At 39.1% G+C, this 21242-nt stretch overlaps 4 protein-coding genes across 11 annotated transcripts; 2 read left to right on the plus strand and 2 right to left on the minus strand.

Annotated features, from left to right (window-relative positions):
• Positions 1-620: 620 nt before the first annotated feature.
• LOC105703451 (tRNA selenocysteine 1-associated protein 1) lies at positions 621-5786 on the minus strand. The gene is made up of 6 exons (XM_012431863.2): positions 5745-5786; positions 5209-5406; positions 4440-4762; positions 4124-4323; positions 3872-4038; positions 621-1804 (listed from the first exon to the last, which is right to left on the minus strand). Exons 1-5 carry the CDS (start codon positions 5784-5786, stop codon positions 3914-3916), a joined length of 888 nt encoding a protein of 295 aa, XP_012287286.1. The 3' UTR covers positions 621-1804; positions 3872-3913.
• A 394-nt stretch (positions 5787-6180) lies between these two features.
• Positions 6181-9105, plus strand: LOC105703450 (synembryn). Its single transcript, XM_012431861.2, has 10 exons — positions 6181-6439; positions 6512-6651; positions 6761-6873; positions 6944-7239; positions 7379-7545; positions 7668-7917; positions 8044-8188; positions 8303-8450; positions 8530-8649; positions 8846-9105. Exons 1-10 carry the CDS (start codon positions 6353-6355, stop codon positions 8970-8972), a joined length of 1593 nt encoding a protein of 530 aa, XP_012287284.1. The 5' UTR covers positions 6181-6352; the 3' UTR covers positions 8973-9105.
• Positions 9106-9201: 96 nt separating this feature from the next.
• On the minus strand, positions 9202-12862 carry LOC105703448 (myotubularin-related protein 6). 3 transcript variants are annotated; one of them, XM_012431858.2, is made up of 13 exons: positions 12839-12862; positions 12389-12502; positions 12149-12311; positions 11864-12021; positions 11555-11680; positions 11358-11492; positions 11127-11259; positions 10832-11058; positions 10457-10707; positions 10181-10321; positions 9951-10077; positions 9570-9839; positions 9202-9506 (listed from the first exon to the last, which is right to left on the minus strand). In XM_012431858.2, the coding sequence occupies exons 1-13, from the start codon at positions 12860-12862 to the stop codon at positions 9360-9362; spliced, it is 2016 nt and encodes a 671-aa protein (XP_012287281.1). In that variant the 3' UTR covers positions 9202-9359. The 3 variants fall into 3 exon arrangements, with proteins under 3 accessions (XP_012287281.1, XP_012287283.1, XP_012287282.1); XM_012431860.2 differs by lacking the exon at positions 12839-12862 and adding an exon at positions 12796-12821; XM_012431859.2 differs by lacking the exon at positions 12839-12862 and adding an exon at positions 12653-12720.
• Positions 12863-13149: 287 nt separating this feature from the next.
• Positions 13150-20945, plus strand: LOC105703228 (choline/ethanolaminephosphotransferase 1). 6 transcript variants are annotated; one of them, XM_012431499.1, is made up of 11 exons: positions 13150-13638; positions 14394-14541; positions 14738-14860; positions 15069-15172; positions 15695-15829; positions 16584-16718; positions 17168-17299; positions 18446-18604; positions 18707-18832; positions 19113-19257; positions 20319-20945. In XM_012431499.1, the coding sequence occupies exons 1-11, from the start codon at positions 13402-13404 to the stop codon at positions 20393-20395; spliced, it is 1521 nt and encodes a 506-aa protein (XP_012286922.1). In that variant the 5' UTR covers positions 13150-13401; the 3' UTR covers positions 20396-20945. The 6 variants fall into 6 exon arrangements, 5 of the variants coding, with proteins under 5 accessions (XP_012286922.1, XP_012286887.1, XP_012286905.1 ...); XM_012431464.2 differs by lacking the exon at positions 15695-15829 and having other exon boundaries at positions 13152-13638; XR_001104346.2 differs by lacking the exon at positions 15695-15829 and having other exon boundaries at positions 13153-13638; positions 19113-19974; positions 20319-20881.
• The last annotated feature ends 297 nt before the right edge of the window (positions 20946-21242 follow it).

Consider the following 21242-nt stretch of genomic DNA (forward strand, 5'->3'; position numbering starts at 1 on the left):
GCGACCCTGCAACTCGGGTATTTCCCTCTTTTTTGCGCACTTTGTCCGGGTTAATACATTGTAAACGTCGGTTTGCACCGGCAGACCGGCGCCGAGTGAAAGTGCCGGCGAGGATCGCGAGAGCTTTTGCGGAATTATTCCCGTCAGGGTCCGTTGCTTTAACCCTTCGAGTACCGTGGACGCAGACGCGAGGTCCTGCGAATGATTACCGCCGTCGAAGTGGAACGTTTCATCGCTATCATCTGTACCATACTATCATTTTCACTAACACTAATTCATATCACCTGTCTCAGGTAGAAAAGAATCTCACGTTAATTATTAATCATCCATTAGCTTTTGCAGAAGCGACCGGCAAACGTTATCGCCACAGACTATGAATCCGCACGATGCGCGTGTGGCGAAAAAGGCGGAAAAGGAATATCCCGTCCTTGTATGTATATACGCGTGTATATATATAAACATATATAGCGATATTGTCAGCGCAAGTTGCGTGTCGTCCATACCGATCGCTTATCTCCTGAGCGCTCGCAACTCGAAAGGTTAATGGCTTGCAGGAATTTCTTCCTAACCAGAGATTAACCCGGGGGGAAAGAAGATTAATCCAGTTCCGACACCGCGAGTGAACTCTTAATCCGGCGATATTTACTATCATCGATAAATATATCCTCATGAAGCTCCGCATCCCGTCGAGCATCATTTCGCGGGTACTATAAGTTGAAAAGCAATACAATACCCTACTTAGACATAAGTATCGTTCGTTTAAGATGTTTCATACCGCTTGTACATTGAAATTGTATAAATCTAATGAATATATTCCGAGCAGGCTGCGAGGTAGCTCCCCTGTCGCAGTTTCCGTCGAGACAATATCCTCTCTTCCCTCGGGACGTCCTTAAGTATACTTTATTGCTTCCTCTTCTCTTCCGCTTGACGAAGTTCGGAGTTTCTGGAATTTCGGGATCTTCCTCTTCTGGTTTTGGCGTCGTTCATTTACTCGGGGGCATTTGATCGTGCCTCGAAGAAAGGAGCGTCGATCCTTTGAGGTCTACCGAAGCGTTTCGTCCTCGGCGCCGAGGTCGCGGACCTTCCCGAGAAGGTAGAACTTCGGGTCATTCGAAGGCTTATTACCTTGAATTATTTCCCGCTTTTCTTAAGGATAGAACGACCCACACGTATCACTAAAATCTCCTTTAAGAATTCCCTATTACCGCCATTACGATAACCGGATATCTTTCAACTCTTCGAGGCACGGTGGTATTAAAAGTGTCCCACCTTATGCAAACAAACTTAATAGAATTATTATTCTCTCACATTTTTACATCACCTTACTCCTTTATTAATAAGAATAAACCAACTTTGTTGAATTTAAAGGGAAAAAAAAATTTCCGTGCCACGTGGGCCTTTTTATTTTTTTTTAATTTCCGTGCCACGTGGGCCGTATTATTTTTCTCAAATTCCGTGCCTCGAAGGGTTAACCAGGCGCATCTGGTAATTGTTCTTGGGTAAGGGATTTAATAAATAATAGAATTTAGTAAATCGTACGAATCCGGGGGAGAGCGGGATCCGGTGGAAATTCCTACGGCGCCATCGGGGCGAATCGAGCTGCTCGGAATTCGATGGGAGGTTTCGCCGAGGAGACATTGGACCTGGATAGGCTTTAAAGGGCGGTGAATCGGTAGCAGATGCAAACAGCCGGCACGCGGCGAGCAGCCGCTCGCTAAGGCTCGGTTCATCGCAAGACCGGCGGCGTTGCCAGAGCTGGGGACCCTAAACGCTTCCAAGGGCCTCCGAGAGCCTCCTTACGGACCTAGAAATCACAAGAAAGAATATTTTGACGTTTTGTACATATAGAATGACCCTTTCATATCGCCTTAATGTCCACGGGTTCTCCTAGTAAAATCGAGCTCGGAGGTGAAATCTCCTTAGAGGAGGATCGAACCCGCCTCGGAGAGAGTGCGGTAAGCCGAGACAATAAGGATAATTAAAGGGGTGAGGTTTTCGCCCTCCTTCCGGAAGGAATAATCGAGGAGCTAGATTTACGCCGCTCGAGATTAAGGGACCACCCTGTATACGTCTCTGCAGGGTCTATTGGGTAGTCGGAGGTGGATTAACGTGCGGATCTAGCCTTAGCTTCATCCGTGAAGCTTCTCCGCTTGTTCGGTCATCCGGACGATCCGGACGACCCGCGATACCGACATAATGCCGGCGAACGTCCGAGTAGTGCCCGCTCGTCCGAAAAATCTTCGATCGGCGCAGATGCCCCTTCGATTGCCTACCGAACCATCGATTCCGGCTGTTCCCGATTGGGAAATGGATGGAGAAATTCGCTCCATGTTATTTATCATTTAATTTCGTATATATGGGTAATTCGTATAAAAGAGCCGAACCTTCGATTCTATTCCCCATCGGGAAATCTACGTTTGAAATTCGTAATAAGTGCCCCGGATAAAAAGTCCCTACAAAAGATCCCTTTCCCATGCCCCCAAAAACCTCCGGCGAATGCATCAAGTACCGCAGAAGCGTCTCGGATAAGTTTGTCTTTTCTCTCACCGGAGCTGTTTTTTCATTCGATTTATCTTTCCTCGCCTAATTCTAAAAGCAGCTCGAATCGCCGGCTCCCCCTAAAAAGCCTCGGATCAACTATTTTCGTGAAAAACGAGAAATTCAGGGGTAACGTCGAGGATAAAGTCCCACATTTATTGGGATTTAAGAGATGAAGGATGAGTCGCGTGGTGCCGAATAAACGTTCTTTGAGGTTATGGGGGAGGGGGCGAGAGTCCCGAAGTTTCCCGAGGGGCAATAAAGGAATCGCTGTATCAATGGACGGGCGACGTGGTTTTCCACCGTGCGGGGCAGAAAACCCATTTTTCCAGATAATTACCCAATCCTAGTGGCTGCTAGAGGAGCGATTTGATCGATGTACCCATGCCTCTAGTTGACCCTAACCTCTCTTCCCGCTCGGCAGCGTCCGCTGGATCTCGGCCGTCTCCGAGCCTCCGCCGAGGCTCCCCCGATTCCTAACCTCCATTAACCACTCCCGGCGGCAGGTATGGGCCGTATTTTCGAAAATCCATTCATCGAAATCGACCTACCGAAACGAGGCGTGCTCACGTTCGGAGGGATCGAGCGCTTAATTGAGGGCGCTCCATCCCCTCCCCTTTTCTCGTTTTCCCAAGGGGCTCACCGACGCGTAATTTCCCTTTGTCTCTTTAACTCGATACCGAGAAGTAGTCTAAACAACGCGCAGCCTTATTTTATATAAACAGAAATATCTAGAAGCGGACTAATTACCGAAGAAATACAAAGTCCGTTGGAGGATGTGGATCTTGATTCGAATGCGTGCCGTGTGACGGTCGCGGCGCCATCTTGGTTTCTCATAAAGAAACAAATGGCGGGAGGTCGCTGCTGTATCGATGTCGAAACTAAACATCGATAACTCGAATACCTACAGAGCGTACCGACGTGTCATTTTAACACGTCGGAAATTTAATGGACGTTGGTAAAAAGGATTGGTTAAATGCCTACGCTACCAACGTTCGTACATATATCGATAGCTGGGTCGAGTTATATCGGTATTATACTATATCTTGTACATAACCTGAATTCATTTACATGAGGTCCGGCTATGTAAAGAAATATGAGCGTGTATTTCGTGAAATGGAGAGCTTAAATATAATTTAATTTATGCTCTTTGTTAGGATCGATCGATCCAGTATTCGAGCATGATGTTTCTTCGGCTCTTCTACTCTTCTATTCGTGTCCGCTGTACACTTTTATCGCTTCACCTCATTAACCATATTCTACATAAGCTCACTGTACAGTATAAAAAAACAATTCCCACCGATTACTTAGAACGTAAGTTAAGTTGACGTACGTTCAATGTTACGGAACTTCCTGAAGGAATGGTGCGTTGGTTTCAGTAGCACAGTTCTAATGTATCGCAAGGGATCCACTTTGAACTTTCTAAGGCGTCCCACATGTTGTAATCCTGCTCGATCACATCTCGGTTAGACTTGTCGATGTCCACTGGAACTGAATGTTCTGTCAAGGAAAATTGAATTTGGATCATGTAACGAATAAAATGTTCCAATTAAAGTAAAACAGTCAAATTTTTCTGAACACCTACCGATCAACTCTAGTTCATCCTCTTCAAGCTTCTGATCAGAGACGTAATTGCTGTATGCATCGGAGGTAGGTTCGCTTTCGTAATAGCCTTGCTGCCAAGCACTGTAACTATTCCAGTAAGATGAGGTGTCGTAGTAATTGTAGGTATCCGAGTTCATGTTTGTTGAGGAATATTCAGAAGATGACTGAGGGGGCGTTGAACTATAATAAATGTAACATGAAAATATTAGATTAATTTTTTTTTGGAAAATAGGAGCTCCTTATGGTACTTCATGCTTGCTTCAGTGGGGATCAATTTGCATAAAATATACACGTACCCTGATAATTTATTCCAAGGCCTTGGAACGGCGTTGCAGATTTTAAGAGTCTTCGTGCCGAGCCCCCGGTATCCATTCATAGCGACCAAACTATTCTTTTGCTCCTCTTCGTTGGCGAATCTAACAAATCCGTAACCTTTACTAAAACCCGAACTGTCTAGTATTACTTTGGCGGTTCTGATAGAATTGTACTTTGCAGCGAACGCTCTGTACAGTGAGTAGTCGTCGACGTCCGTTGACAAATCGCCTACCCAAATGCTAAACTCTCGGTCAGCTGCAGGTTTACCAGTCGTGCTAGCATGATTTAAACGAAATCTTACCGCCTGAAAAAAGAAAATGGGAGACCATTTCAAAATGATGAATTAATAACCGAAGAGTTCATTCAAATTTAGTTTCATTTTATTGACAAGGGGAATTTATCGGTGCAAGTTTTATAGCAGTACATAAATAAATTGGACAGGGAAAATTAAATTCCGATGATATCCCAAGGAAATATCTACGTAAAAGTCATGCCCAATCTAATCAGAGGAAATCTGATGAAACCGAGGAAACAAAATGTAGAATCCTGCTCACGGTTACCCACAAATGAAGCATCTACTTCATGAGAGACGGACAACAAAGAGTAAAAAATATCACAAGCTAGTTGAATTGGTTTTCTTAATCCTATGTTCTTTCACAGCGAATAGAAATTCCTTAATTTTCTCTGCAACTAATTTATTAATGCTCCATTTGTGGTCGTCTGTTCTAAAAAAAGTTCACAAGGACTTACAGGATTCGATCCCGGTATAACTTTGCCATTTAGCTTATGCATTGCGTCAAGTGCCATTTCATCCGTTTGAAAATGAACAAAGCAATAACCAGCTGGCTCCCCAGTGTACCGATTTCTCATAACTTTAACAGTTTGAGGCTGTTCTCCCATTTTATTAAATGCATTCATAATAAAACTTTCCGTCATATACGGTTCCAGCTGGAAAGAATATAGGACGCAATCATTTGTAAATTGTACAATTCTAATATCATCGAACTTTAGATAAATTCATTTTCAATTGATCTATCAAATTTAAATAGAAAGCTACATATACAAACACATTACAATGAAGAACAATCTAAGCTGATACGTATGTAAAGCCGCATTAAGAGGTTAGGGATATCGGAAGTCGCACCTAACTGATATTACAGGTTTGATGTATACATTTTCTTAATCTAGACATTTTCGACAGTTTTCCACGATGGAGTGTACAATTTTTATTAAGTAACATGTTGCATTTATACTTAGCATAATTAATAACCAAGGAATTTACTCACACCTCCCATCCATAGTTGACATAACACCATTGGTCCCGACATTTTCTTTGAAGCGTTGCCGATGCAAACAAAAAGAATCTTTTCTTTCTAACCTTTAATTAGATCTTGATTAATTGCGCACTTTCTTTCGTTTGTGCAAACAATCGAAAAAATGATTTCACGGAGTAGCGTAAAACATAACGGCCATGATGGCGGCAAATTCAACTATTGATGTGAGGTTAGGCATAGATGGACACAGAGTAGCGCTGATATTTCACGTGTATTGTGGCGACAAGCGGCGGAGCAAGGAAGCGCGAATAAAAGATTTTCAATGGCTCCAAAGATGGCATGGCGAAAATTTCCCTATTTCGTTATTTCTCTGCAGCCAAGCAGAATCTTTTTTCCGATTTAGTGATTTATTCTATCCAATTGTACCAATTCTAGTAATGTAATTTGTTAACAACTGGCAACTCTGAAGTTAGTGTAATTATTATCCCAAAGTGACAAATAAAAATATTTTAAAAAGTAATTGCAATTATACGCCTTTGTGACAGTGTTTGAAAATGTAATGATAGAAAAAGGAGAGATTATTTTGTAAATAGTACCGCTTTCTATTAATTGTTTCTTCGATGAATAATTTAGAGGATCTCGTTCATACTATAATTTCTGGAAATTATGAAAAAGTATCATCCAGTCTAACACTTTTTTCGGAGAATGTAAGTAAATAGTGACAATACTTTTTGGTCTTTGAAGATGTATGTCTATCGATGACATTTTTATGTGTTTAGTATGGAAGTAAAATGCAATTCGATGAATTGTATGCAAGCGGTCTACTCGAGGATGTATGGAAAGCATTATTTAGTTACCTATCGGATTTGGATTATTCTTTAATTCATGATCGCTGTTTAACGGCTTTGAGAATTTTCAGGTAAGTATTTAACTGTACCTTCAGATTATTGTAATCTGAAAAATATATGAGTATGTAACATTAACTGATCCTTGGCATCAATTCCTTAATATTAACATTGATTTTACAGTCGTGACAATACGAGATTAAGCAAATTAGTTACAACAGAACGATTGCAAACAGTACTGAAGTTTGCTAGGTTAACGCATTTACATGATCAAAATGATTTGACAGACTCGAAGAGTAAGTTTAATGATTTTAGTTTTATGTATAATGTTTTCTACTAATTTAAATTATTATCTTTTGCTTCCAGTTATAATAGAATCTTTGAAGCTGCTGTGCAATTTATTGTTCAATAGCACTGCAGTATTGCAAATGTTATTGAGCGATACGTCATGGCTATCATGCTTGATAAAGCGCATTCAATGCTACAGCGATGCTACTCCGACTGATATGAAACTATTTGATCTGAGAATCTTATTTTTAATAACTGCATTAGATGTAGCTGCAAGGAAAAATGTGAAGGATAATTTTTCTGGTGACGTTCATCTTGTGAATATGTTAAAAGATATTTCTAGACATCCTTCACCGGACGATAGTGAGAAACAGGTAATACAGGATTAAAAAAATCATGATTTCTTTTCAAAAGACAAGCTAATAGAGATCTCACCAATAAATACATGAAATAGTCAAATGCAATGTAATGAACAATGAGGTAAACAATTTCTAACTAATAAATGTATTACAGGAAGAAAATTGCAAGTTAGCCTCTGAAATTTTAAAAATACTTTTCAATTTGTACATGCACTCCGACGAAGTTTCTGTAGAAGATTGCAAGAAGTATAATGAATTGGTGCACGTATTAAATGAACTTCTCTTAAATGAGAACGGACCACAACAGGAAACTCTTCACAGGTAAATAATAGTTTTATCCAGATTAAACTGGAATAAAATAGAACAGTCTAGGCAGAAACAATATGTCAATTTCACAATTACTGCGATATATTCCATGTAATCTATTCTAACATTCTTTTCAGCAACATCATAAATTTGCTGACTGTGATTCCGGTGGACTATTGTTCTCAAATCGTTCAACCGATTCAAAGCACCGAGTGCACAGCTGTCTACAGAAATATGGACATGACGGCAATTTCCTTGCTGCTAATTTTTCTGAATCAAAAACTTGACATCGAAACAAATTTAGTAGAAAACATATGCCCTGTCGTGACAGCTTTAATTCGCTTGGTGAAAGCAGAGAAATTAATACGCAAGTACTGTCGAATGCAGGTAATACTAATATGTACCGTACTCAGGATCTACAACAAATTACAAAATTTAAAATGGTATTAGGATTTAAGATTATGACAAAATGTTTGTACACAACAACATTAGCCCTGTTCTACTTTTCTGCAGGTTCTACCACCTCTAAAAGACGTAATGAAACGACCCGAAGAGGGAACGTCGCTTAGAGCTAAGCTGTGTAAATTGTTAACAACTCCATATACAGAACTTCGTGATCTTGTTGCAGAGTTCCTTTTCGTGCTGTGCAAGGAGAACGGTAGAACAAACTTTTTGACATGATTATTTTTATCAGAGTGTATCAACCCTGATTTTTTTTAAATTGTATGGTCAGGTTCTAATTCCGTTTGTATTCCATGTCTCGGATAATTAGTGGAACGTATGATCAAGTACACTGGATATGGCAATGCAGCAGGAATGTTCGCGAACAAAGGATTGCTTGGTCGTCGACAACCAGACAATGAGTACTCTTCAGATTCAGAAGACAGCGATACCGAAGAGTACATCAAACATAAAGAAAGGTATAGCGGATCGAACTATTCATACTGTTACTTGATTATATTGACAATTTATTAACGCCTATTTGATTTTTGGAATTAGAATCAATCCAGTGACAGGTTGCTATGAGAGTCCTAAGCCAAATCCTCTGGAAGGAATGACCGAAGAGCAGAAAGAATACGAGGCATTGCAGCTCGTCAATCTTATGGATAAGTTGACGAGGTAAATGGTACCTTATTAATATCGTGATGTTGAAGGTGAAGGGAAACCTACCTCAAAATTGTCGATTTAAATAAAACTCTTTTTAAAGGTATTAAGTTTTTCGATAAGTTTCCCTTCACCTTAAGTATTACTTCTAATTATACTACTTAACAACATTGTTATAAGGCTACATTTCAACACTTATTTATGATCTAAGGGACGGTGTTGTGCAGCCATGTCGGGTAGGAGAGGATGGCAAGCCGAAACCACTGGAGCACGTCTTAGAGTTACAAAGTGAATTGCCGAAGCAGCAGCTTCATCATAATGATTCCGAGTCGGATTAGGTGTTTTCGATAATTTCAGGTAGATCTAAATTCATTCGCCATATTTAACACTTTCATTCAATAGAGAGAATCTGTACACCTCCCCTCGTCCTTTGATAACCTGTTATTTATAATATAAATATAATGATTTAATTATAACTCCTATAAAAGAAACTATTTCCTATTGTTGGTAGTTCGCTTATCCCTCAACTTTCCAATTATGTAAGTGAGGTTAAAATTTCAAACCGCATTTACGAAATGCAATATATTTACCAAAACGCAAATATCGACTCGACATATATATATATATAATATATACACAATGAATATTCTTTTATGTACAAATTGAAATACTGCATGAAAGTACTTATCGGTGTCACAGAGCGATGGGTAAATTATTATCACCCATTACGAAGCAGTCGGTGATGAGCCTGAGAACCTTCGAAAGCACCATTTACATACAGGAACTGCACGTTTAGTGAAGTGTCCTCGTAAGGCACAGGGTGGTCCCATGCATCTTGTACACAATACATTTCCACACGACCAGCAGTGGTACTGAAACGAGAACATACGGCTCAAGAAACTAAACCGTCACAACACTTACAAAACATCTTGTACCTTTTTGTTAAACGCGCTAAATGGTGTAGAACACACGCATTCCTCCATGTCACGAGATGATTTCCATTCCAATGCGATGGTTTTCATTTCCTCGTCAAGTTGGCTCGCCTTTAACATCTTATTATCCATTTCCTCTTCGTTGGCCGAGTTCTCGATGATTTTCTCCGACAGACAGTTTTTATTGTACTTCATATCAAATCTGTCGTATTTATCTTGAAAATCCATCTGCGTTTTATTTCCTACTAGTGGATGCCCTATTTCATTGACTCTCTGCAAATGAAATGTCTTCGATCGAGTGTGGATTTTTCTAGGCAACTTGTTCCATCGATTCAAAGTGAATGGATATAATTGAGATGTAACTTGTCACAACAGAAGGTTTACCTTGATTAGCAGCTTGACGTGATCTTCCATCGAAATTATATGTCCGTAAATGGACAGGATAAAATTCTCACTAGTCTCTCGAGGTTGTACACCGTCGTCGAATCTGCAATAAAACGCTCTCCAAAACCTAAAAGAGAAGAACGGTTTTTAAGCATATCAGGAATAGGAACAGTGTTAACAAAATCCCATATTCATGTAATTTACATCACGTATGAAATTTATAAACTCACCGAATGCTTTGTGGAGAAAGTTTGGGCTGCAGGATTGCAATGTCGTTCTTTTTATTACGATTACATGTATAGAGTGGATTTAAATATTCATTGGTGTAAGTCGATACGTAACCCCACAAGGAGTACGTCCTTTCCCATAACCTAGGAACGAAATAATAGATAAAATAAGAAAACAAGCAATTGAGAAAATGAATTCACGAAAATAAATCAAAAACTAATAGATTGTTGTCTGGATTACATTAAAAGATATCCAAAGATGTTCAAAAATGAATTTACCTTAACGTCTGTCGATCCTTCTCACAATTGCCGATGAACGTTCCGTACCGACAGCTGTGTACGTGATCGTGAAGGGTTAGAAGGAAATGTTCATTGAATTGAAACGCATACGGATATTGCTGCAGAAGTTGATACGTGCAGTCGATAAACTGCGTAAAAATTGGAGAGATTTCCTTGCCATCGCTGCTGATGTGACCACAACGGTCACTAAACTTGTGCCCAAAGGCGAGCCAATCCTTTTCGATCAAAATCTGGTAACGAGACAAATCCGTTATTTTTGTGAAGCAACTTACATGCAATTTAACAATTTGATAAGAATCAGCGATTGCCCAATTTATTGGCCATGTACAATATTTTTGATAATTTATATCTTACTTGGAATCCTTGTATCGTTCTGTAAAATGGGTCCAGCATCATAGCAGCCAAAGAACAAACTTGTGCAGTTCGATCCCATCCATCACTACAGTGAACAACAACCGTAATACCATTGGACACTGCATTCGCTATGAACCATGCAGTCTCGAGTATGGACCGAATGTGCTTTAACCATCCGCTGCTTTCCAGACCACTCAAAAATCCATTCATTGTGGTGCTCCGTTGCACTATACAACCCACGAAATTCAATTACTAAGGAGACTTCCGAAACATATTCCAACAAATGTAGACTTACGCTCCAGCAATTTGTTTAAACTGGACCTCATCACGTGAATGTTCTCGATGCCGAAGAAGTGAAACTTTATGTTGTCGTAGAAGTTTTCATTTTCATAGCCCTTGCCAGCGGCTCTGTTAGCCATTGCATTTATCTGTAAGTAAAAAACATTTGTACTTAGTGTGATAAAGCCAGGAAAATCTAAACAAAGGATAGAAGTTCAACAGGAGTTAAAACAAGGTTTAGACTTACACGAGGTCGAGTGTCTACAACGTAGACGTACTTAGAGTTGAGATTAGTGCGCAGGATATTGTACAGCATCTGCTCATCTTCGGGACACCTTGCATTGAATCCAGAAAGTGGTTGGCTGCATCGGCATATGGCAGCCTGAAATAGGACTCTTTTATCCCATACGAAATTCTCTATTAGGATTTTAACGATGAAAGTACCATGTTTGAATGGAGATAGGTTAATACTGGTAGTCGGCCTCTGCTCCGAAATTTAGCACTTCCTTTCAAGATATTATTTGCACAGGTACTGGGGACGATCAAGTATCTTGGATAAGTATCACAGAGCTGGAAAGAAATTCAATGAGGATATAGATAATTGTCTCGTTTGAAGTTTCCGGCAAAATTTAATGTTACAGAGGGTTAATTAAATATTTTGTGAAATAATAAAGTGCATATTAAACATATATTTGAGAAACTAAATTTTCTGGTTGAGTGAGGTTTATAAAGACATATTGCGTCTAAACTTACTTCATAGTTTGTGTTTAGATACGAAAGAGACCATTTCTCGTTTGGCACACCTAGTCTCTGAAATTCACTTCGAATATCGAAAAAATTCCACCCTAAGTGTCGTGGAAACGTGTCTTTCTTAGGACGGTAACTGAAGCAATATAGGTCTTCCGTTCGTGCTGCAAGAATTCACGTCACAAGAAGCAATTGATTATTCTTCAATGATTCCTCAACTTTATGAAATAAATGATCTCAAACTTTATAAGCTATATGTAATGCATTTGTTATTCACGTTTAGTTACTTACCAGGTGATGACAACTTCAGTAACGTTAAATAAATTTCGTGGCAATCTCGTTCCTTCGGTATAACAAACGTTGCTACAAGGAAATGCTTACATTTGACAAGCAGTGGTGAACCAGTCGTAGTCAATGGCAACTTTTCTACACTGGCGATATGAGTATGCAAAACCTGGGTGGATAAAATGATTAACAAATTAGACCCAATAACTATACAATTTATTTTTGTCTTGAATTTGAATGAATTACCCATATTTCTTTTTTTTCAGATGAATCCGCAAACACCAAATGTGTAACTAGCAAGAAGAGCGTCCCTTTGGAATGATGACTGTTATATTTATCTAACATTTGCACATTTGCAACCTGAAATAAAGTCCGATGCTTTATAAATACCGTTGTTATGGGTGATATCCTAAACGCAACTTAACGTATCCAGAATAATTATTTTCTTCCTATTCTAAAGCTAATATCTGCATCACAATATTAATTAATTTAATCGTAGCGAGATACTACCATCCAGCTCCATTAGAATAATTTTGACAAACTCCTAAATCAGACCAACATTTAATTTGACATAACCACACCGCTGTCACTTGGTAGCTGCATTCATAAAATCGACACAATAGATCGGAGACATCTTATAATAATTTCTCTACCTTTAACAATTATTGTAGGATCGTTAATCCTAATACTACTAACCTTTGGTAATTGTATCAATTCCATCTTGCTGGTATTTTGTCAATTTTCAACGTTTGACAATCAACACGGTCAACACCAGAAATGAGTTGAGAGGGCTCACAGGCAGGGTCCATCACCGGCCCAATCACGGTCCATTATCGGGTCGGTGATGAACCGTGATTGGGCCGTCGACGTCGTCCAATCACAGAGTCGGTCTTGGCCGGGGATTGCGACCGTGATTGGGCCGGCGACGTCGTCCAATCACGGCCTGGGATTGCGGCCCGGCCGGCGGATCGCCAGTTGCTCTGGAAACTGCCCAATCGGGTTCGCGATTCGGCACTCGAGTGCAACTTCCATGTCCTCGCGAAGATCGAAGGATATCTCGCGTCAAGTTCGCCGAATCGTGAAAGACTCGCGTGGAGTCGCGTCGAAGGTTTGTTCGGTCCCGTAGGTGCCGACAGGTTCCTCGTCGTTCCAGGGTTACCCCGAGGTGGCCTTTCTCAGTCGCGCAATCGCGCTCAACCGGGGCGTCGATGTGCGTCGCGCTCTCCTAGACCCTGTTAACGGAATTTGAGCCCTGCAGGATGCAGCTGTACAAGGAGAGACTACTCTCGCCAGGTCAGCTCAAACGGCTCAGCGAGCACAAGTACAGTTGTACCAGCCACAGTCTTTTCGACGGTCTCCTGCAATTCTGGTGGGACTGGCTCGTTGACAAGGTCCCGCTCTGGCTCGCGCCGAACCTTATCACCATCCTCGGCCTCCTCGTCAACATCTTCACGACGTTGATTCTCATATATTACAGTCCGGACGCCAAGGCTGAGGTAATCCCAACCACTGACCTACGTTTTCTCATAACCTAAAACCTTTTCACGGAAAATTGCGCCTTCGCCTGTCTTGCGAAACGTCGTGCCATTCTAGGTTAGGTTAGGTTAAGTTAGGTATTTGTATCGAGGAAGGGGAAGAGATAATTTGGAGTGAATTCATGCGAAAAATCGTAACTATGCAAGAAAGAGAGAATACTCGGTGTAAATTGATACAATAAACGCAACTAAGCAGGGCAATAGGAAACTGTAGCCTTTGCACTGGCATTTGCTTGTCATTCGTGGAAGTCATGCTCCGAAGTTCATTATCTAAAATCGTGTGCTCTTTGGTTTAAGGTATCTTTGTCGAAAAAATGTAGGGTGAAGTCATCGAAATTGTTGGCTTTTTGTCAGGATTAGTCAACATTTTATCATAAAGTATATGTTGCTGTTATAATTTATTGTCTCAGAGTATATGAGAAAGGGTAAAGACAATTTATTAGAGTATGGATTAATTCTTGTTAGTTAGATACTTTAGTGTTATACAGGGATTGTAATTTCAATCTGAAATCAAGGATTGATAAGAATAGAATTTAAAGAATGTAAGCTGTGATATGGGATATGTGAGCTATTGTGCTTTGCCGTAATCCAATTACTATGGGTCGTGAAATCAACATGGCGACGCAATCACTTATTGGTTCATTTAAGACGTGGAGTACAATACTGTGAAGAATTAATAAAACAAGTACTTGTCTAATCCCACTTTTCTTCTGTAGGCGCCACGATGGGCTTGTTTTGCTTGTGCACTGGGATTGTTTGTATATCAGACCTTAGATGCTATCGATGGCAAACAGGCCAGAAGGACTGGTACTTCTACTCCTTTGGGTGAACTGTTTGACCATGGATGTGATTCAATATCTACAGGTAATGTTCCATTATGTCAGCATTGGGACATGGCATGTCATTGTACCATTCACTGGGACGTTAAATATATTTTTCTCTTAATTTTACATATAGAATAAAATTAACAACGATACTTAAGGTGTTATGAAAGTAGGGGGCTCAATTTAATGTTAACAGTGAGAGAAGTCGATATAAAGTATTGACTTTAATTTTACAGTGTTCGTTGCTTTGTCGGCGTGCATATCTGTACAGCTGGGATACTATCCTACGTGGATGTTTTTCCAGTGTTTTTGTGCTATAACACTTTTTTACTGCGCTCACTGGCAAACATATGTCTCAGGTAAGGGAAATGAAGTACAGATAAACATATTTCTTGTAATATATATATACAGTTATTTCTGGAAAACAAAAACAAGCTTTTCATTTAGAGAAACTAATGCCAGGAAGTAAAGATTGTATGGAATAGTAACGTTTTCCTGACGTTAATTCTTTTTTTCCCAAGTTTATTAAAAGCTGCAGTGTCTTATAATAATTTGATCTGTTCGCAGGTTGTCTGCGATTTGGGAAATTGGATGTAACGGAAGCTCAGTTTACGATTATTGGGATTCATCTCATCTCTGCCATCTTTGGTCCCAGCATATGGATGACGGAGGTTGTACTTGCTTTAATTTACTTTTGTCCCTTCGCAGTACTTATTTTTCGCAAAATGTTGGAAATTCAAAAAATACTACGGTTTGAAATATTACGTAGTACTCGATCTTTAGACTACTGCCGTTTTCTCATAAGTTGTCCTGCCGAATCGACAAATTTCTGAAGCACAGATTTCATGGGGCAGAGGGATAAAAATTCCAAAATTCACTCGTGCAATCCTTGTTTTGTTCTAAAATGTCTATGTAGACGCCATTTTCATCAGTTCTCATTTTTCTTTTTCTTTTTAAGTTCATAGTCAATGTCTGTGTCTGAGAGACTGCATTATATTTTCATTTTCTAAGATCTTACGAGAAGATTTTCGAACGGTCTTTCAAATTGAACATTCAAGATAACGATCATCGTCGAATAAATAAACAAAAAGGAGTATCAGAGATTAATAGGAAAAAGTTGTTTTAACACCATCAGTAGGAATGAACCCCCCTTAAGTTGCATTTCTCGAGCCTAATGAGTTCGTTTCTTCCAGATACCGTTCATAGATGGTTTTGAGCTTAGGTATTTGCTAGGGATATTGACGCTTGCATGCGCGTTGGCAAACTTGTATTCGATATTTTCGGTGATATTCACCGGAGGAGTGGGCAAAAATGGCTCGACCGTGGCTGTAAGTTGGCTAGAGTTAGTTTTTTTTTTCTCCGAGCGAAGGTGCAGAAAGTGTAGAGAACATGCTGCATGGCATGAGGATCGGGCTGATAATAACTTACAATCCTATCGTACTGACGGAACCCTGAAGTGGCGTAATGAATTTCCATTCTAAGTTGGACGATTTTAACACTAGCAGTTCAGTTTTGCAGCAGGTGAACACGTAGCTTTACTTTTATTTGTAAATGGGAACTCCTTACGCTACTTCATGGACAGAACTTTACTCCCAGTTTCTGTACATCTTCCACTTTCGGTGCCATCGTCGATCTCATGAGTTTCCTTCTTCCGGTGGTAACCTCTAATCTGTTTATTCTACTGCCACGTAAAGAACTGCTCCAACGTAGATCCTTCGATTTCTCCGAAACTCTCCACTCTCGCGTGTCTTCTTTTGATCTCAAAATCCTTCTTCAACTTTCGAGTTTTTCATCTAACGATAAGTCTGATGAGGTGGCCACCTTTCCATTGTGCTCGAACCGTTACAAATTGTGACCGTTTGACTTTCAGAAGTTGCATCGTCTTCTCTAATAATAATAATTGATAAACCCGTTTTACTTTCAACGTATGGAAATAGGAGATAAATCGGTTCATCGGGAAGAGTGTGTTTATGTATAAGAAATTACATGATTATGTCATCGAAGTCCTGTCAGCCACTCGTTTAATGTTATGCCATGTTGAACAATCATTGTAAACAAAAAGATTTTCCTGCATCTGTTTAGATCCCCATCCTTGGTGTAGGCACACTCAATAACTTCATAGCGGGGATATTTTACGCTGGCTACATTCATGTGTTCCTTCAGTTCTGTAAAGTCTTTGAATCCGGTGGGATTGGAAAGAATGGTTCTACGATTGCAGTAAGTTACTATCAAAAAATGAAAGAAATCTGGACGGTTCGATTCGAAACGCTTCTCTAATTGTAACCTTAATTGGTGCGGTGTGTGGTAACTCTGTTCGTTATATCTATTGTTTATCCTACACTGTGCCTATTGTATCTCTTAATCTTATGTTAAGTTTCTGTCTTGGAATATATATATATAAGCAACGTGCATGTCAGTTGCCAGGTGTGTTTGTTTGGCGAACAGAAGAAGGACCTCCATACGGAAAATGTATTCCAACCTCAAATAAGTGTTCATTCGTGTTGATAATTCATAGAAAGAAGGGCGAAGCAATGATACCTCTTGTCTGTGCTTTAAGGGATCCAACATTTAGGATTAAATTTAATCCTAGTTAAAGATAATCGCCACCGAGACCCATTCGTGCCCTCTACTAATCGAAGGATGTGTTTCATATTCCAATTATCCAGTTGCCATACACTGGTACAGAGGTCAAGGTGTTTCCATTGTGGGCTGCAGTCGGCGTTGCTATTTTATTCGCACAGAGCAGTATGTCCGTCATTCTTGCAGGTGGTGTCGGAAAAAATGGCTCCACCGTCGCAGTAAGTCAGGTTCCGTTTCAGACCTAGTAAGTCGAATTTGTAGTGCACAACACACCCCTCCGACTTGATTTAGGCCCATGAGAAGTATACACACCTGGGGATGACACATTTAAATGTAAACAGGGCAAGTTTATGAAACTTTTCTCCTAACTAGTGTACCGATTCGTTAAAAACTTTACAGCGTGAATGTGGAGGCTTATGTAATAGATTTTGAGATTGTCTATAGACAAATTTTTAAAACATTGAAATCTTATTGGTGTTAGGATTTTTCTTATACCCTCTATATACACATTGTCAAGTTTGAAACAATTCGGTGCATCCATTCCGATGATAAGTATCATGAACGAGAACTCTGACGATACTTTCACATCACCTTAACTATCATTTGGGTTACAACACAGGATTCTTACAAAATTAAATTCACAGGAGCGAAGAAATTTAGCAATGTAGCAATAAACATGTAGATATCGTTTTACGGGATTATTAATTGTTGGCGTAATTCCTAAACAAAACACAGCAAGAATTTAATATTCCTATGGCGTGTAAAAATTCGTTAATTTAATTATTTCTAAATTCTGCGACATTGTCCGTTGGTTTATTAGAAATGTTATGGCTTCTAGTCGTTTTCCTCTCGACAGTATGATTTTGCAAGTGGGCCTAGATCTCGAAAGACTATTTTTTATACATGACTGTTGGCATCGGATATCCCTGACACGCTCTGGTCCATTTCAGTTCATCTGTCGCAATTTCCTTATTTTGTCCTCTTTATTTCTTTCCACTGAGTTTCCAAGCTCTACTTTTCGCACAGATTGAAATACTGTCTTAATTAACAATTCCCTTCCTTTGGCATGCGAAAGGGGATGGTGTATTATTTATTATAACGAGCATGTTGAACAGAGCTTACGCATGTTTTAATTTCGGCTTGTACAAGGCGTGGTAATTAACAGATCTTCTTTTCTTTTTTGGTTTTTAAATTAATGTTTCTATTCTTAAACTATTAGCAAGGGATAATTGTTTTCGATTGCATTAACGAGTCAGAAGGTTTAAAGGTGATGCCTAACGAAAAATGTCACTTTGGTTTATTATTATTCTCACACTTTGCAGCGAATTATTGACGATTATTGCAGAACAGTTTCATTGTTTCAGGGAACCTCGGTTTTATCACCGATCATCCCGTTTAGTTTCGTCGTGGTGCCTGCCTTTATAATATACAGGAAAAGTGCCGAGCACGTATATGAAAATCATCCTGCATTGTATATACTCGCATTTGGGATGGTTGCTGCAAAAGTTACAAATCGATTAGTGGTATGTATTTATTTTTTAAATATTTAAGGTGATATGAAAGGGTCATATCACCTTGACGGAGTGGTCTTTGCAGTGATATATTCGATGAATTACTTTTCATAGGTGGCTCATATGACGAAAAATGAAATGCAGTATCTCGACAGTTCGCTCATAGGCCCGGCAATGTTGTTCCTCAATCAGTACTTTAACTTCTTCATCAAAGAGTATTACGTCCTTTGGGGCTGCTTTGTAAGTTGTTTGAATTATTCTCTGTCCGTAACTTTTAAGTTTAGGATTGCTGCGGTATAAAATTCATGAAGCAGCGTAAGGAGCTCCGTCTTCCATGTGAAAGTGAAATGCCAAGAAATATAGGATCACTTTTATATCTAGAGAATTTAAGTAATTAAAACGCGTCAAAGAGGTTAAAAAGAAAAATTAAAATAAACTCAAGTTTAATCGGAGTCGAAGAAGATATAAAGGATGGTTAACAAAATTCTTATGAAGAAGTTAATTGTGCGATTGTTTTTAGATTTGGGTAACTTTGGATTTGCTACGCTACAGTGTCCAAATCTGCCATGAGATTTGTGATCATTTGAAGATAATGCTGTTCAGGATACCTACGGGCAACCAACGTGTTGGCTCGACACAGTCTTCCATCGCTAACGAAAAGAATGGTACTAACAGATCTCAACGTAACAGGTTGCTAAAAAAGCACCACTAAGATTGGTTAGTGATAATGAATGTGCTGTGCCATTGACCCGATGCCTAGGTGGTTGCGGGTCGGTGTGATAAGAAAAATGTTTTGCTGCCGTGCAAATACTTTTAAGGATGTACAGAAATCATATAGCACAATGCATTCACTATCACGTTACTTTACACTCACTTCCTATCCAATTAGCATTAAGAACTGGAGAAATACACTTGTCGCTCGAACATACTTAGAGGTGTTCGCCCATTCGTCGACTGCCGTCACTTTTTATTACTAAATGTACAAACAAAAGGAAAGGACAGTGTATACAATGTATAGAAATGGTCATCCGTAAGAATTAGCAGCTTCGCTGGAGTTTCAAATAAATCTTGTATACCTCCGATGGTCGTTAAACATGTGTATATACTTATTCATAGTACAGGAGTCTCGAGTATTGGATTGACGTCACTAAATTCTTCATGTTTCTTAATCCGCTGGGAGATAATGGAATCTTAGACGGAATTTCAGATTCTCAGTTTCTGGAAATTTATAACGTTGTTGGGCTATTTCTTTGAAGTAGAGATGAAAGTTAAACATAAAGACACCGTTTATTTCAATTCTCTGATTATCGTAACCTTACTTGGTTTTAGACTATTTTATGTATTGCTAGACATATGTTATCGCAGTCAACATGCATCTTCTGGTACGTCTGAAACTTCTTTTGCATGCTTTCTGCTTGACATAGGGATTGTGAAGTCTCCTTTAAAGAAAAGTACAAAAAACAGTGCACGGTTAATCGATAATTTCAAAGTGGTGTAAGAATTTGTATTCTCAAGTGATGGTATAACCTTGTACTTATCGATAGCTTGCTAAAATGCTTTACAGTGAAGAATGCCAAACTGGAAATGTGTGTCTGATGTGCATCAAAGTCTGAATGTTTAGCTTATTTTTAATTGCTTCGAGTGGTTAGGATGTCATAGGTGTTATCAAATGTGTATCGGAGAATGTTACTTGTTCGATGGAATGCATGAAGAGTTTTGTTCACAGCTCAAATGGTGGTGGAACATCAGTCCCTGTTAGGCGAAGAACATCAATTTGGCTCCGATACGTCTCTCGACCTCTGATATCTTAAAATATGTGCACAATGTACACAATAACTCAGATTTTCTATAAAGTGTTTTCTACCTGTGATTGCCTTGTTTGTATGTGCAATGCATTTAAATAATGTGTGTAACACGAATCTCTGATGGATCATCGCAACTGATTCAAGGAAAGCGGTAGATTAAAAGTGAATATAGAATTGTTCAGAAATTAATACCTATGATAGTGACACTTGAAAGTACAGTGCTAAAAAAATCTCTGAAATAATTGAGATTTTATACAACTGATGGAAACTTTTTTATTTTACGTATTTAAATCTTACATTTTTAATAGATTACTTTGTAATGTATATCGTAATTATAATTGTCCTCGTTGAATGTTCATGTCGTTGACCTGTGCACACGAAACAAAATTGCCGTCATACAGTTATAGTATAAATTATAAATTATTCTTGCGTTAATGTATTTTATACCTATGTCTATGAATTAATACAAATGAAGTTCATTGGACGTAAATGTAAATTTAGTGGTACGAAATTCGCTGTACCTAGGAAGTAAAAACATATTTAATATGGAATTATTCTCATGATGGAGAGTACTGAATCTTTGAAGTTATTCATCTGTCTGATCTAATTACAAGGTTGCAGTGAATTTCAGTGTCACGATGTTGTAAGGATTGTTTATACAATTACGTCACCGGCCTTATGTCACGTCTTACTGTAGACTTTTCTTCGGATAATAAAAATATGGCCGGTTGCGTTTATAACACATTCCAAATATTGTGCGAAGAATTCCTTTGTTATAATTTTATAAGTGCAAGTCCGTTTCGAGGGAAGAATTCCGAATTATCTCATTTATTTCATCGCAAATA

This window comes from Orussus abietinus, unplaced genomic scaffold (assembly GCF_000612105.2).
Source record: "Orussus abietinus isolate OABI.00-Male unplaced genomic scaffold, Oabi_2.0 scaffold50, whole genome shotgun sequence".
Taxonomy (NCBI): Eukaryota; Metazoa; Arthropoda; class Insecta; order Hymenoptera; family Orussidae; genus Orussus; species Orussus abietinus.